Source organism: Melopsittacus undulatus (assembly GCF_012275295.1).
Source record: "Melopsittacus undulatus isolate bMelUnd1 chromosome W unlocalized genomic scaffold, bMelUnd1.mat.Z SUPER_W_unloc_7, whole genome shotgun sequence".
Classification (NCBI taxonomy): Eukaryota; Metazoa; Chordata; class Aves; order Psittaciformes; family Psittaculidae; genus Melopsittacus; species Melopsittacus undulatus.
In genome coordinates, this window is record NW_022993949.1 from 334,276 (window position 1) to 350,658 (window position 16,383).

Consider the following 16,383-nt stretch of genomic DNA (forward strand, 5'->3'; position numbering starts at 1 on the left):
TTTGATAGGTGGACTACTTGGTGGATAAAGAACTGGCTGGATGGTCGCACTCAAAGAGTTGTGGTCAACCGTTCAATGTAGCTCTGTAAATGATAGTAAGCTCTAGACTAACCAATTAGAGCTCAGTATCCAAGGCTGTTACATAAGGGTGTAAGGGTATAAGAAGAGCACTGTATCTAATAAACTTTGGCAATCGCTTGATCACACTGATCGTCTTCGCGTTGTCCGGGACTCCTGCGTCAACAGGACTGGTCTTGTTTAATATGTTTGTCGCTGACATGGACAATGGAATTGATTGTGCCCTCAGGAAGTTTGCCGATGACACCAAGCTGTGTGGTTCTGTTGATACGCTGGAGGGAAGGAATGCCATTCAGAGGGACCTTGACACGCTTGTGAGGTGGGCTGATGCCAACCTCATGAAGTTTAACCATGACAAGTGCAAGGTCCTACACCTGGGTGGGAGCAATCCCAGGCACAGCTACAGGTTGGGCAAAAAGGAAATTCATGGTAGTCCTGCGGAGAAGGACCTGGGGGTATTGGTCGATCAGAAAATGAACATGAGCCAGCACTGTGCACTCACAGCCCAGAAAGCCAACCGTATCCTGGACTGCATCAAGACGAGCATGTCCAGCAGGTCAAAGGAGGTGATCCTGCCCCTCTGCTCTGCTCTCGTGAGACCTCACTTCAAGCATTGTGTGCAGTTCTGGTGCCCTCAACACAAAAAGGACATGGAACTGTTAGAACAAGTCCAGAGGAGGGCCACGAGGATGATCAGGGGACTGGAGCACCTCCCATATGAAGATAGGCTGAGAAAGTTGGGGCTGTTCAGCCTGGAGAAGAGAAGGCTGCGTGGAGACCTCATAGCAGCCTTCCAGTACCTGAAGGGGGCCTACAGGGATGCTGGGGAGGGACTCTTCATTAGGGACTGTAGTGATAGGACAAGGGGTAACGGGTTGAAACTTAAACAGCAGAGGTTTAGACTGGACATAAGGAAGAAATTCTTTACTGTGAGGGTGGTGAGGTACTGGAATGGGTTGCCCAGGGAGGTAGTGAATGCTCCATCCCTGGCAGTGTTCAAGGCCAGGTTGGATGAAGCCTTGGGTGATATGGTTTAGTGTGAGGTGTCCCTGCCCATGGCAGGGGGGGTGGAACTGGATGATCTTAAGGTCCTTTCCAACCCTAACTATTCTATGATTCTATCTTGTACAAGAATTCTCAGTATGTTCTCTAGCTGTACTCTATTTTTTTTCTCTGTATCATGTGCCTCAGTAATTTTCCATTGCTACTGTTACAAAGTCATCAAAGTTATCATTACTTAGAACTGATTTTAAAGGTTTATATTTTTTTTTGTAATTTTGTGGCCCCCCTTTTTCTCAATATGAAGACATATGCAGGGAAGTTCACCTAAAATATGTCGCATGCTTGAAGAGCAGGACTTCCAAGATTTCAGGGTCTACCTTTCATGCTTCGCAATAGTCATTTCTTAGATGAAACTGGAGAAGTAGCTATCCAAAGACAGAGGGTGCTAATATATTAGTTTAATGGCCCAGGTGCATTTTTGTTACCATAATATTTTTTTAATCGTTAAATGCTGTGTAATGGAAACTTCCAGATAGAGTTGATAACATACCAACATGAGGTTAGTAGGAATTCTGTGGTTTAGAGGGTAAAAAAGAGTCATAAGGATCTAGTTGCTTACATGGGAATGATGCGAGGAATAGTAACAGACTAAGGAAAGGGTTAAGAGTTTTCTTCAAACTATGTATTGATTGTCGTAACTTAGTACAGGGAACAGGTATGTTCTTGTTCTTGCTAGTCTTGTTGTTAAACTATAACTCAGAATAAAATAGGTAGCCAAAAAGTATTGTTTAAAATCAGGGACCCTTTTTCCTCAAGAAGATGAATGTCTGACAAGAACCTGTTTCAGCTAGTCTCTATAAAACTTGAGGTTGCCAGCTGGGGAAACTGTGCCAAGGGTGAAAAGTGCATAGCGAGGAAGACCTCTTACTTCATCCAGAAGACCCTGGCCCAAGACCACCAGATGGCAGTGCGCAGGCGTAGAGGGGAGGGGAATAGTATTAATGAGTTCTTGGAACTGGTTATAATGATCGCCTCCCATGCTTGTGAAATCTGATTAATATGTATGTTTGTGTGTAATAAATATCTAACTTGTTGAGCTCTTGGTGTGCAAGTTAGGAAGAGCGATCCCCCTCGCACCTGGGACCACAATAAACATACCTGCTTTATAACTCTTTGTGAGTTATGAAGTTCTATTCTGTAAATCGGGAAGGGAGGAGATATGCACGAAATAATCAAGAGGTTCTGCATCTGGAGTGGTCCAGAAAATAAGAACACATTGGGGGAAAAGAAAAAGCTTCAAGAAATGCAGAACATGCATTGAAGATGATGGCTAGTATTGATGATGAATTTGTAGTAAAGCAACAATAATGCAGTGTTTGAGTAATACATTTCTGAAAGGTTATTAAACCACCGGAAAACATGCTCTTTATATGAATTGGCAGGAGTCGTGTTCTGGGTGCCTGAAAAGCCTGCTTAGAAAACAGAATAAAGGAGTTAAAGTACACAGTCAGCTTCTGTAGGTTTCTTAGTTCCTGTATGACGGCTTCCATGTGATAACCAGTTTTCAAGCCTCTGTTCTGATGTCAGCGGTTTATACCATATGTTAGTTCACACAAGTGTCTTAACCAGGGTTATGCCTGAAAATGAGAACCAACTGTGGTTTAACCTCCAGATGCAATTAATACTGCATTCAAACAAATTGCTCTGGTTACAACCTACAAAGGCCAGTCTCAGAAAATCTAGCTGTTTGTAGTACTACCTGCAGGAACAGTTAAGGAATTTGTATTTCATTGCTTCTCATATCCTTCATCTTACTGTTTAACTTTTGTCTCTGGGTTCAGTTCTTTGACAGAACTCCCTACAGACACAGAATTCCTAGAAGCCATAACTAATGCTTTAAGGGCTCTTCTACAAACAATGGCATCAAAGTACATCTCCCAGGTAAAGGCTTTCAAAATCAAATGCTCTGGTAGGTGCAAATTCATGTGAGATTGTGCTGGAAAGCTTTGAAACAAAACCATTTAAATTAAGTGTTAAATTCCAGCAATTGTGAACACTGAAAGAACAGATTTAATAGCATTCACTCTTTGTATTTTTCATAAAACTTACTGGAATACTTTTTTATGTATCTCTTCCTTAACATGTAAACAGATGAAAGGTATTTCAAAACCAAAATAGCAATAAGCCACAGGTGCTATCTTTAGGAGATGGATATAAGGACAAGCTATCCTAGGTTCAGCAGTAGCAGTCATTTTTCTCCTTCTTACTAGCTGGTGAAGTGCTGTGTTTTTGACTTTAGTCTGGGAACACTGCTGATAACACACAGATGTTTTTAGTTCTTGCTAAGTAATGTTTACTCCAATCAAGGACTTTCTGAGTCTCATGCTATGGCAAGGAGGAGGGGAAGCCAGGAGGAAGTGGAGACAGGACACCTGACCCAAACTAGCCAAAGGGGTATGCCATACCACAGCATGTCATGCTCACTATATAAACTGGGGGGACTTAGCCAGAAGGCCCAGATACGGTTGGGCTGGGTATCAGTCTGTGGGTGGTGAGCAATTGTCTTCTCTCTCCTTGTTATTTCCCTTGTCATTATTACTACTGGTTGTAGGAGAAGAGGAGTTTGAACTTGGTCAGAGTATGCTGAGCGACCTTAATTCTTTGGGGAATTAACTTTGAGCCAGACTCTGTAATTTTAGCTCTGTGGTTAACTAACCTCAAGCAAGAAAAGTGGAGCAAAAGAAGTGGAACAAAAGGGGACGAAAACGAGAAGTAGAAGAAGGACCTGAGAAGCTTGAGAGGTCAAAAGGATGGTGTCAAAAAAGCAGACTAATCAATTATAATTTTAGATTATGTGTGCAGACAGCAGCAACTAACCAACTGTATTATAGCTTTAAGTGTGTGGATATGATCAAAAAGATATATAAACCATGTAATCTAAAGTAAAAAGGTCTTCGACCAGCAATCAGAGTCTGTGCCTTAAATCCCCTCAAATGGTGACCCCGATGTGATTGCGGAGCAAAAGGCGCAACTCATGGAAGAGGGCTGCGTACTCCGGAGGGGACTGTCTCGGCTGAAGGATCATCTTGCCGGCTGGACCGAGCAGAACAGAAATCACAGGTAGTTTCACACACCTCAGAAAAAAAAAAAAAATCAAGTGAGCAGCCGAGAGACAGGAGGGGATGGGTTTGAATATCTCGAGCTAAGAAAGGATGATAGTTAGGATTGTGAAGTATACAGAAATGATTCGTGTCAGGAACTTAGGAGTCCTTGTTGCCATTGCACTTTGTGTGAAACCAGCCCCCCTTTGTGACCATTGTACCATGTGTGGGATGTATAGAAAATGATCATGATTACAATAAGTGCTCCTGTCAATGCAATGATGAAAGAGAAGGAGAAACAAAGGAATAATCTCTCTTAATCAACTGCTTTGTTTCTCAAAGGGTGCTTTGTTTAACTGCTTGGATGCCTTAAGGAGGTTAGGTAACCAAGAGATACATCTTGTTACAGGATGTTGTAAAACTTGGGTACTAGGCAAATAACCATACAAGGTATAGAACAAAATGTTAAGACTACAGTTAAGCTTGTAAGCGTTTTCCTGTTAATACGTTACCAAGAAAGTTCAGCAACGTCTTCACCGGAGAAAGACCCCAGCAACAAGAAAAGAACAATGGAAAGGAGCCACGTCGACATTTGGGTAAAGAAGACGATGGGATTGGCTAAAACCCAAGCCCGAGAAGTATAAGAGACTATACCCCAAAGATCCCAGTGTGCATCCTTGGTGGAGCGGAGACTCCCTGGCGCACCCAGTGCTGCTTGCTTATTGCCTCTCGATATTAATCAATTGTAATAAAATTATTTGGATCAGATCATGGCTAAGACGAAGTTTTTATAACAGAATGATGCAACAAATGTTAAGGAGACAAGGAGTAAAATATAAAAGAAACAATTTGGAATTACTGCTAGCAGGGCTAAAAAGTAAAGACTTGCCCGCGGAAACACCGCATGTATTTGACTGGGAAATTTGGAAAAAGCTGGTAATCTGATCTTTGACCATGCTACAGGGGGTGACTCAAATGCCGAACGTATACAATCGACATGGCGTTTGGTATATGAGACGCTAAAACAAATGCGTCGTGGAAAAACTGACAGAAGAAATCAGTGGAGTATTAGTGACTGGAGACCTGAATGAGGAATCCACTCACAGCGGAGAGTCAGCAAAACAGGAAATGGCAGTTCTGATGGACGAGAGTGAAGCAGAGCGGGAGGAAAGTGAGTCAGAAAGCTCAGATCAGGCAGGGACTGTGCTCTCACAAAAGATAACATCACTGCCACATACGTGACCTGTGGTTTCACATAAAAAAGGTTCAGACAGAATGATGATGGCTGGGAGCTGCTGGGAGCAAAAAGAGGAAGATGAAGGGAGTAAAATAAGAGAAGGGTGGAGAAAAGTGCATTTAGATGGAATCAAGGAAGGGGAAAAGTTGCAATTAACTCCTCACTTGACATTTCCAGTGGTGGTCCAGCCCAATCAGCCCAGAATCCATCAAGCTTTCAATTGGGAACTGGTAAAGTAGGTTCAAAAAGCTGTGATGCAAAATGGGCTACAATCACCGTTTACCCAAACATTATTGGAAAATATTTTGGGTGGACAGCTTGTGCCCCCATTTGATTGTCATCAATTAGCCTCATTGATTTTAACACCAATCCAAAAGTTGTTGTGGAAGGACAGATGGGCAGAGCTTTGTGAGGGGCAGGCTTTAGAGAACTTAAATCTGCAACTGGGCAATCCATGCCTGGGAGTAGGGGTAGATCATCTAATGTGAACAGGTGCATTTGCTACACCTGAGACTCAGTCTCCATTGGTGCCAGACATTTTAAGAGACTCAGCACGCTTAACCTTAAGAGCATTTGAAACTATTCCGGAAATGGGAAGGAAACTGGTCTCTTTCACCACGATAGGACAGGGGAAGGATGAGCCCTATATGCAATTTATAGATAGCTTGCGAGAAGCCATAGATAGGCAGTTCGATCATCCAGAAGCAAAAGAGTCTTTGTTACTAAAATTGGCTATTGAGAATGCGAATGTGGACTGTAGAAAGGTTTTGCTGTCCCTGCCAAAATCTGCATCATTAATAGAGATGGTAGAGACTGCGGAATGTGTAGGCTCTTTAGAACAGCAACAGACAATGTTAGCTGGTGCATTTGCTGCGGCCATGCAACCCCTAGGAACCGCAAATAAAAGATGTTATGCTTGTGGCAAACCAGGTCACCTTAGCTTCCAGTGCCCGAAAGGCAAAGCAGCTAAATCCAAGGGCAAATCAGACTGGGTCCCAGGCTTGTGCCCCCGATGTCAAAAGGGTCATCATTATGCCAACCAATGTTGGTCCAAATATGATCGGGAGGGCAAACCCCTTGATCAGGGATCGGGAAACTGGAAGCACAGCGTGGGGCAGGGCCGCGCCATGGCACAAATGCCCCTGAATGTGGTGAGTGGACCCCTGTCGTTAAACAACCTTCAGGGTGTTGGGACCAACTCACCACAAAAATTTGTGGAAGTGCCAGAGTGGATGTAATGACGACTGAAGAAGTCACATTAATAACACCTATTGTCCACACGGTGACGCTTAATGCGCATGGACCTTTAGGCCACGGCCTTAGTGCCCTGTTATTAGGACGTTCTAGTGTAACACTACAGGGTATCTTTGTGCTGCCTGGCGTAATTGATGCGGACTATATGGGACAGATAAAGGCAATGGTATGGACTCCAAGCCCTCCAGTACATATCCCTAAGAACACACGTATAGCACAACTTATTCAATTTTTAAATCAGGCACCCAGAATCGGGTCAAAGAAAAGGGGAACTGGAGGCTTTGGCTCCACAGGACAAGAAACAAATATTATGTGGACGTTAGAGAATCAGCAAACAAAACCACAGATTCAAATAACGATGAGCTGGGCAAATCAATCAGTGCAGCTTGATATGCTAGTAGACACCGGAGCAGATGTGACAGTAATTGCTGAGAAAAATTGGCTCCAAGACTGGCCATTAATTAATCCCCAGGGAACTTTAGTAGGCATAGGAGGAAACACCACAACTAAGCAAAGTGCTCATTTACTGACCTTTCGAACATCAGATGGATCTCAGGGTTTCACCAGACCATATGTGACTAACTCCCATGAATTTGTTGGGAAGGGACTTGCTAGGACAAATGGACCACTGATGGGCAACCAGTACTCAAACTGAAATGGAAAACTGAAAAACCAGTTTGGGTAGATCAGTGGCCATTAACCACAGAAAAGGTTGCCAATCTGCGACAGCTCATCCAAGAGCAGCTACAAGCCGGACACGTTCAATCATCAACAAGTCCATGGAACACCCCGGTGTAATCTAAAGTAAAAAGGTCTTTGACCAGCAGTCAGAGTCCATGCCTTAAATCCCCTCAACTGGTGGTAGCAGTAGTAGTTTTGTATTATACCTTAGTTACTGGAGTGTTCTTATCTCAGCCTGAGGGAGTTACATTCTTTTGATTCTCCTCCCTATCCCTCTGGGAGCGGGGGAAGGAAGAAGGGGAGGAGTGAGGAAACAGCTGCCTTGTTCTGAGTTACTAGCTGGGCTTAAACCATGACACAAGCATTTAGTAGATTAACACCTAGAAATGTGGATTCTTTATTTCCTGAGTCAGTCAGTTGAATCTGGTTGTCTTTCTAAAATCGTGGATGGACATGAATTAATTAACTAAATATAGGAATGAAGCATAATAGTTTATTATACAAGAGGCAATGCTAGATGTTCCCTGGTCCTTTCTGGCTGTAAACTGAAAAATGAGTTTCTATACTATTAAGTTGTAATGAGTTGTGAATAATAGGGTTGATTGAAGAATGGGGTTGTAAACAAGTAACTTCCAGGATGTTAGGCTTTGTTATCATATATAGAGAGAAGGAAATGGCTCAGATGAGCATTGCACAAGAACTGGCATGGTGGTTACTGACATGACAAGGATCCTAAAACAAAGTGATGAAGAGGAGGAAGATGATGAAGAAATAACGACCAGGGGTCCCAAAGCCCACTACCACATTTTAGTGCACATGGGGGAGGAATTCTAGAAGTATGATGTAATGTATAAATAACTCAATGAATATGTATGTAATTTAATTAATATGTAAGTTTAAAGACAATATAATCACAGCCTGGTGCTCAGATGAGACATGCTAGGAGGAGCTATCCCCAGTGTCTCCTGGCACTGCAATAAAGAATACCTACTTGTCAACTTAAACTTTGTTGGTGAGCTCCTGGAGATTTCTCCAAATCAGCTGGAAAATAAGTACTGAGCTAGATAAATATGTGAAAATCCCTTTAGGCTCAGTACTTTTTCCTTCAGCTTCCTGACAGCCTTGACTATGTTCTGCAAGAAACACCTTAAGAACTTGAAAGGCAGGATTTAACTGTTTTGTTGCTAATTACATTTTCAGAATTCATGTAGTTTCCATAATACAGGTCTCTCTGCAAATGATCTAAATGTCATATTTGAAAATTTCCATGGAAATGTAAATGTGCCTGTCTCCTTCCCCCCCCCCCCCCCTTGGAGACAGTGTTCTCACAGGAGAATGGATATTTGGTACATGAGCTCTGAATAACTCTGAAAGATACAGCAAGGCCATGAGAGGCCCGAGGAAGCTTAAGCAAGCAAGATAAGAACAAGCTGGAATTCACTGAGTTATGAGAACTGTGGACTGTTGGCAAGCGTTCGAGGTCAAGTTCTCACACCTGTGCTTAACCAATTATATGTTAGTCACTAAGGGTCTTCAAGACAAGTATCCAATCATGATATGCCAAATTGCTGCAGGTGTGTGTAAGCAATAGTATATAGGGAGTTAATGCTTTGCAATAAACGGCTTTAGGTCTGATCACATTGATCTCTGACTGATCCATTCCGTGGCAAATGGCGCCCGAACAGGGACCTTCTATATTTTCACATTGAGACTGAAGAAACTGAAACGCAGGGAAATCAGCTGGATACGATCCGGCAGGACCAGGATCGGGAGGTAGAAGCCTCGGAGGTAGATACCTCGGAATGGAGCCTTGTGAGCCCGGAAGACACTGCCCAGTGCAAATAAGGTAAAAGCTGACATGGGTGGAAGAGGAATAAATAAAAAAAAAAGAAAGATGGGTAATCAAATGAGTAAAGAGGAAACAGCAATACTCTGTGAGAGGGATGGAGTATGATGAAGCTATGCTGAAAAGATTGTTGCTCTGGATTAAGGAGAAGGAGTTAATCCGGGGGGGGGGGGGGGGGGGGGCTGTGGAATAAGCTTTTAGATGAGAAATTACAGGATTTACGAGACCACGTGGAAAAATTTAAAATAGTGGAGGAAGGGCAAGATCCAGGAAAATTAGGTAAAGTTAATCCTTTTGATGTGTCATTGCCACCAACCCAAACCCCCCCTTGGCAAGCTAATCCTAGTGCCTTAAAATGGACTGTGGCAGACCGTGGGCTTGAGACCCCATATACAGCTCATTTGATACAGTCTCTCTGTGATACTCATGTACTAGAAGTTGGTAAATATAAGTATGTCCATGTTTCTATCGACCTTTGGAGTCATTTATAGGTATTGCTGGCAACTTCTTCTGACATAGCCTGGCCACCTGTGTCAGAATGAGTGTGTGATGCACGGGTAACCAATGTACAGGGGGGTAATATAGAGAAATTGTACAAGGGGGTTAAAGGAATTCCTTTACTTAAACAAAAGTATTGTCTGTCCTAAGTATCTGCCACTGCCACCTTGCCAAGGCATTGATTATTGCTGGAGGGGAAGAAGCAGATGCTAGTTCTGCTGACAAAAGCAGATGAAAAGTTCTGCTGATAAGCCGGGGAGAAGCAGACTGGGCGATCAGGCCTTAAGACCATGACAAAAACACAGATGTTTATTCCTACTGATAAGTGGCAAGAGAAGCAGACTGGGCGATCAAGCCTTAAGACCATGACAAAAACCACGGATGTTTGTTCCTACTGATAAGCAGCAGGAGAAGCAGACTGGGCGCCAACTAATCCTAAATCCATGTCTGAAGATTAAAAGGTGTAAAGGTTAAGAAGAGGAAGACTCATTTACTTCATCTGGAAGACCCCTGCCCACAGGAGGAAGACTCATTTACTTCATCCTGAGACCCCTGCCCATGATCAGAAGGGGCACTGCGCAAGTGCAAAGGACCTTCCGGCTCATTATAATACGAAGCGGGGATAGATAATAAATATGTATAGGCGGATTGAGCAACCTCATGTCTATGTATACCTTAAGAGAATAAGTGTAAAGGGACAACCACCCTGAGGTGTGCATGCTTTGGAGGAGCTATCCCCATGCACCTCAGCGCTGAATAAAAGCATACCTACTTTACAACTTTAAGTAGTTGTGGAGTCTATCCGCGCATCAATTTGGCGAGCCAGGCAGGAGACCTCTGTCCGGCTGCAGGATCTGCCAAGGGGTGGACATCCTCGGCGCCACAGGCTGTTTGCCTGGAGGACCTCCACTTCTCGTCTGCTCACTGCGGGGACAGACAACTACCTGTGCCGGCTGCGGAGAAACGGTATGTTTGGGGTTTTGGTGATTTGGGTTTTGGTAATTTAGGGGGCCTGTAAGGCATACGCGTGGCCCGGGGCTGCTGGTAAGGCGCGCAGAGACGTCTGGCGCACAGCGAAGTTCCCCTTGGTAGGTAGGGCTTGCAAGCGGGGGGGGCTCGCCGACCGATAGAGCGGCTGCTAGCGATCCTGGGAGCGGATCGGGTGAGCCCGGGTTTTCGCTGTATCCCAGGTTTTGGGAGCCAGGACGGACCTGCTAGGGGGGCAGGTGAAGGGTAAGCGAACCCACCAGGTTTCTGCTGTATCTCAAATTCTGAGAACCGTGAGGAGGGTAAGCGGAACCATAGTGTGAGTGGGGGATCCCATGTGTAACTTTGTGTTTCTGTGTGACTGAGACGTAGCATAGCTACGAAGCGAGTGTGGAGTCCCAATCCGCGGTTCCGTGTCTCCGCGAGGAGAGCGGCCGGAGACGGACAAAGTGTCTATGTTTTGTGGTCCTGTGTGTTCAGTCTCTGTCCTGTGTATCTTCTTGTGTGTGAGCAGCTATTAAGTAGTGTCTTATTGTAAGTAGTGTCTTATTGTAAAAAAAAAAAAAAAAAAAAAAAAACCAACAAAAAAAAACCCAAAAAAAAATGGGAATGATACAAAGCAAAGGAATATTAAGAAAAAGCCCCTTGGGATGTATTTTGGTGCATTGGAAAGAAATTTCAGGCCCTGGGGGCACAGAAAATAAGAGAACCCTGATTAAATACTGTAATCAATGGTGGCCACTCTATAAATTAGAAGATGGGGCGAAGTGGCCACTTAATGGAACATTGGATTATAGTACTATGTTACAACTAATCTTATTTTTAAGAAGGGAAGGGATGTGGGATGAAGTATCATATGCAGATATGTTCTTCACTCTCCGAAACCATCCGGAATGGCAGAGAGCCTGTGGAATGGTGCCACCCCAAGATCCCTTGGTGTTAGCCCTGGAAAGGGATAGAAGAGAAAAAAAGAACATGCCAAAGCGATGTTGTTCATCATGTGATATTGGTCAAAGGTGCATTAAACAGGATAAAATTCACCAAGATACAGATCAAGGGTTGGAAGATATATTCAAACCCCCACCAAAACGAAGGGAAAGTATGGATTTGGATGATGCTTCTCCTCCAGAGAGTCCAGTCTCCTCGCGAACCCGGCAGAAACCTGTCTTACAGGCACCTCTGAGAGAGGCGATAGGACCTGAAGGAACTACAATGTTAATTAAAGTACCCTTCTCTACAATGGATCTGGAAGCATGGAAGAAGGTTGCAAAGGATTATCGTAATGACCCTGTAGGCGTTACAAAACATTTACAATTTATAATGAAACAACATAATCCGGACTGGAATGATGTACAGTTGCTACTGGAAGCAATGACAGAAACTGAGAAACAATTAATATTAAAAACAGCAGGTGATCTAGCTGGGGACTACTATCAAGCAAAGCGACAAGATGTAAAGGAGTTTTTTTCCCCTCCAAGACCCAAAGTGGGACCCAAATCGATCTGCAGAGCGAGAGAAACTGCAGGCATACCAAGAATGGATTATTAAAGGGGTAGAAAGGGCGATCCCAAAAACTATAAATTGGTCAATTTTGTATGAGGTAAAGCAGGGCCCCTCAGAATCACCATATGAATTTCTAGATCGATTGAGAGAAGCAATGCGCCGAAATACACCACTAGATCCAGGCTCAGAGGTGGGAATACAACAACTGGTGTCTCTCTTTTTGGGGCAGTCCACAGGAGATATTAGAAGAAAACTTCAAAAATTGCGACCAAGTGAGGGAAGAAATTTAGAAGTCCTCCTGGAGGAAGCATGGCGAGTATTTAGTAATCGTGAAGAAACTTATAAACAGGGCATGCAGAGGCTAGTGGCGGTGGTAGAAGAAGGGAGAAGAAGGGAACAAGGACAAAAGCCTCGACTAGGTAAAGGTCAGTGTGCACTGTGCAAGAAATTCGGACATTGGAAAAGTGAGTGTCCAGAAAACAGAAGAAATTGCCGCACAAACAGAATCAAAACGGGGAGAATGGTTGCACACATGAAAGAAGAATGACAGGCACCGGGGGAATCTTCCCTAGCAGATCCACTGGTTATAATGAAGCTAGGGGATAAAGAAAAGGAGGTGGAATTTTTGGTTGACATGGGTGCAACATATTCGGTTTTAAATGAAGCTCTGATACCCTTAGGGGATAAATATATTACTGTAAAAGGAGCAACTGGCCAAGGTGAAAAGGCGTATTTTTGTAAACCATTAAAATATCAATTAGGAAAACAATGGGGCATACATAAATTTTTGTATATGCCCAACTCCCCAAAAGCTCTTTTGGGGAGGGATTTATTAGAACAGTTGGGGGCAGTCATCACCTTCAAGGAAGGCAAAGTCACCTTAAAGGTAAAGGACCAACAATACATAGAAGTGCTAAGCTTAATTTTAATTACACATCAAACAGGGGGAGAGATTAGAGAGGATGTATTAGACCAAGTATTTCCGGGAGTATGGGCTACAGATAGACCTGGAAAAGCCAAAAATGCAGCCCCAATACAAGTCAAGCTCAAGGAAGGGAAACAGTCAGTCAGAATTAGACAATATCCTTTGAAAAACGAAGACAGAGAAGGAATCCGCCCAATAATTGAAAACTTCTTACAATTAGGACTATTAAAGGAGTGCCAATCTGATTTCAACACTCCTATTTTACCGGTCCGTAAACCTGACGGTACATATCGGGTAGTGCAGGACTTACGAGCTGTTAACAAAATAACTGAAGATCTTTACCCTGTAGTAGCAAATCCATATACCCTGTTAACATGCCTTACACCAGAGCTAACCTGGTTTACAGTATTAGATTTGAAAGATGCCTTCTTTTGCCTCCCTCTCCACGAAGCCAGCCAGAAAAACTTTGCATTTGAATGGGAAAACCCTAGGAGTGGACGCAGAGCTCATCTAACCTGGACGGTGCTGCCTCAAGGATTCAAGAACAGTCCCACCCTCTTTGGAGAACAACTAGCAAAAGATTTAGAATCCTGGGAAGCCCCACCGGAAGAAGGAAAACTACTGCAGTATGTAGATGACCTTTTAATTGCCACCCAGACAGAAGAAGCTTGCGTGGCCTGGACAGTAAGCCTTTTAAACTTTTTAGGACTTCAAGGATACAGAGTATCCAAGAAAAAGGCCCAAATAGTAAAACAAAGGGTAATTTACTTGGGCTATGAAATAAGTGCTGGACAACGAACTTTGGGACAGAACCGTAAAGAGGCCATATGTCAGACCCCGAAGCCACAGACAATAAAAGAACTACGAACCTTCTTGGGAATGACAGGATGGTGTAGACTATGGATTTACAACTACGGGTTGCATGTAAAGCCTCTATATGCACTAATTGCTGATGGGAGCAGAGATCTTCAGTGGACAAGAGAGGCTACCCAAGCTTTCAACCAATTAAAGGAGGCTCTTATGTCAGCTCCAGCCCTTGGACTTCCAGATGTGAGTAAACCATTCATTTTGTTTTCTCATGAGAAACAGGGAATTGCCTTGGGAATACTAGCTCAGAACTTGGGCCCATATCGGCGAGCTGTTGCTTATTTTTCTAAGCAATTGGACTCTACTGCTAAAGGATGGCCAGGGTGCCTTAGAGCTGTAGCAGCAGTCATGCTGAATATTCAAGAAGCACGCAAATTCACTCTGGGCCAGAAAATCACAGTGCTAGTGTCCCATACAGTGTCTGCAGTACTGGAGATAAAAGGGGGACACTGGCTTTCCCATCAGAGGTTTCTGAGATATCAAGCCATCATGGTGGAACAAGATGATGTAAAGATAGTAACAACTAACATTGTCAACCCAGCTTCTTTCCTCAGCGGAAATGAAGGAGAACCTATACATCATGACTGCCTAAAAACCATTGAGGATACATATTCCAGCCGCCCAGACCTACAAGAGACCCCTCTGGACGACGCAGAAACCTGGTTTACTGATGGAAGCAGCTATGTCATCGGTGGAAAGCGGCATGCTGGATATGCAATCACCACCTCCAGAGAAGTAATTGAATCTGGACCACTACCAACAAATACTTCCGCACAAAAGGCAGAACTGGTCGCTCTAACTAGAGCTCTGGAACTAGCAAAAGGAAAGAACATAAACATCTACACAGACTCAAGATATGCATTTGGAGTTGTGCATGCACATGGAGCCATTTGGAAAGAAAGGGGACTGTTGAACTCACAAGGGAAAAGCATAAAACATGCACAAGAAATAGTGAGATTGTTGGAAGCAGTTCAACTACCTGGGAAGGTAGCAGTTATGCATGTTAAGGCACACCAAAAGGTGAGCTCGATGCAGGAAGAAGGAAATGAGCTGGCGGACAGAGAGGCAAAAGAAGCAGCAAAAAGAAATGTAGTTATAGAAGGTGCCTTAATTCCTGATGGGAACATTCCTATAGAAGGTAAGCCAAATTACAATAAGGAAGATCAGAAATTGATCACAGATCAGGATGGAATACTAAATAAGGAGGGGTGGGCTCACACACCACAAGGGAAAATAATTGTCCCCTCCTCTTTGTTATGGGCCATTATAAGAAATGAGCATCAGAAAACACATTGGGGAGTGGATGCTTTATATAAGTACTTAAGAAACAGAATCATAGCTAGAAATTTGTATGCTACTATCCATCAAGTAACTCAACAATGTGATCTCTGCCTTCAAACAAACCCAAAAAATAATCTCAAACTCAAAATGGGCCAAATTGGAAGGGGCAATGGACCAGGCCAACAATGGCAGATTGACTTTACGAAATTACCAAGGAAAGGGGGTTATAGGCATATGTTGGTACTAACAGACACCTTTTCAGGTTGGCCAGAAGCTTTTCCAACTAGAAGTGCAAAATCCCAAGAGGTAACAAAAATATTGTTACAGGAAATAATACCACGATTTGGAGTTCCAGCCACTATATCTTCAGACAGAGGACCACATTTTATTTCAAGTGTGGTACAACAAATTAACAAACAACTAGGTATTGATTGGCAATTTCATACTCCCTACCACCCACAGTCAAGTGGTCAGGTGGAGAAAATGAACCATCTAATTAAACAACAAATTGTGAAATTGGGACAGGAGGCCAATTTACCTTGGCCCCAGTCACTTCCATTAGCTCTGTTAAGAATTAGAACTAAACCAAGGACTCGAGAAGGGCTGAGTCCTTTTGAAATTCTGTATGGAAGACCATATGGAATCCAACAGGGAATATCTCCCCAAGTGGGAGAAGAAACTATGAATAATTATATAATAGCGTTAGGAAAACAACTCAGGAAAATTGAAAGACATGTGGCTGGAACTCGAAGCAGAGGACTGGATAGTCCAGTACATAATATACAACCTGGAGATTATGTATATATAAAATCTTTCAGACCCACAGAGGAAGAAGATCTCGAACCAAGGTGGAAGGGGCCGTTCCAAGTATTACTCACAACTTTCACTGCTATCAAAATTAGAGAACAAAGCGCCTGGATTCATCACACTCGAGTCAAAAAGGCCCCGAAGGCTCCCTGGAAAATCACATCAAGTGGTAATAACAGACTGAAATTAAAAATAACTCGCGAGAGATAAAGTAAAGTAACATAGCTAGTTAAAATGAAACAATTATTTGTATTAATCTTTTATAACTATGCCATGGTCCAAGCCATAGAAAAGGAAACATCAATACTAGGGTCAA

The 16,383-nt window shown here is 43.3% G+C and overlaps 1 protein-coding gene across 1 annotated transcript; it reads left to right on the top strand.

The window, feature by feature from the left end:
* Positions 1-15,371: 15,371 nt before the first annotated feature.
* Positions 15,372-15,988, top strand: LOC117438304 (protein NYNRIN-like). Its single transcript, XM_034073849.1, has 2 exons — positions 15,372-15,926; positions 15,980-15,988. The coding sequence occupies exons 1-2, from the start codon at positions 15,408-15,410 to the stop codon at positions 15,986-15,988; spliced, it is 528 nt and encodes a 175-aa protein (XP_033929740.1). The 5' UTR covers positions 15,372-15,407.
* Positions 15,989-16,383: the final 395 nt, after the last annotated feature.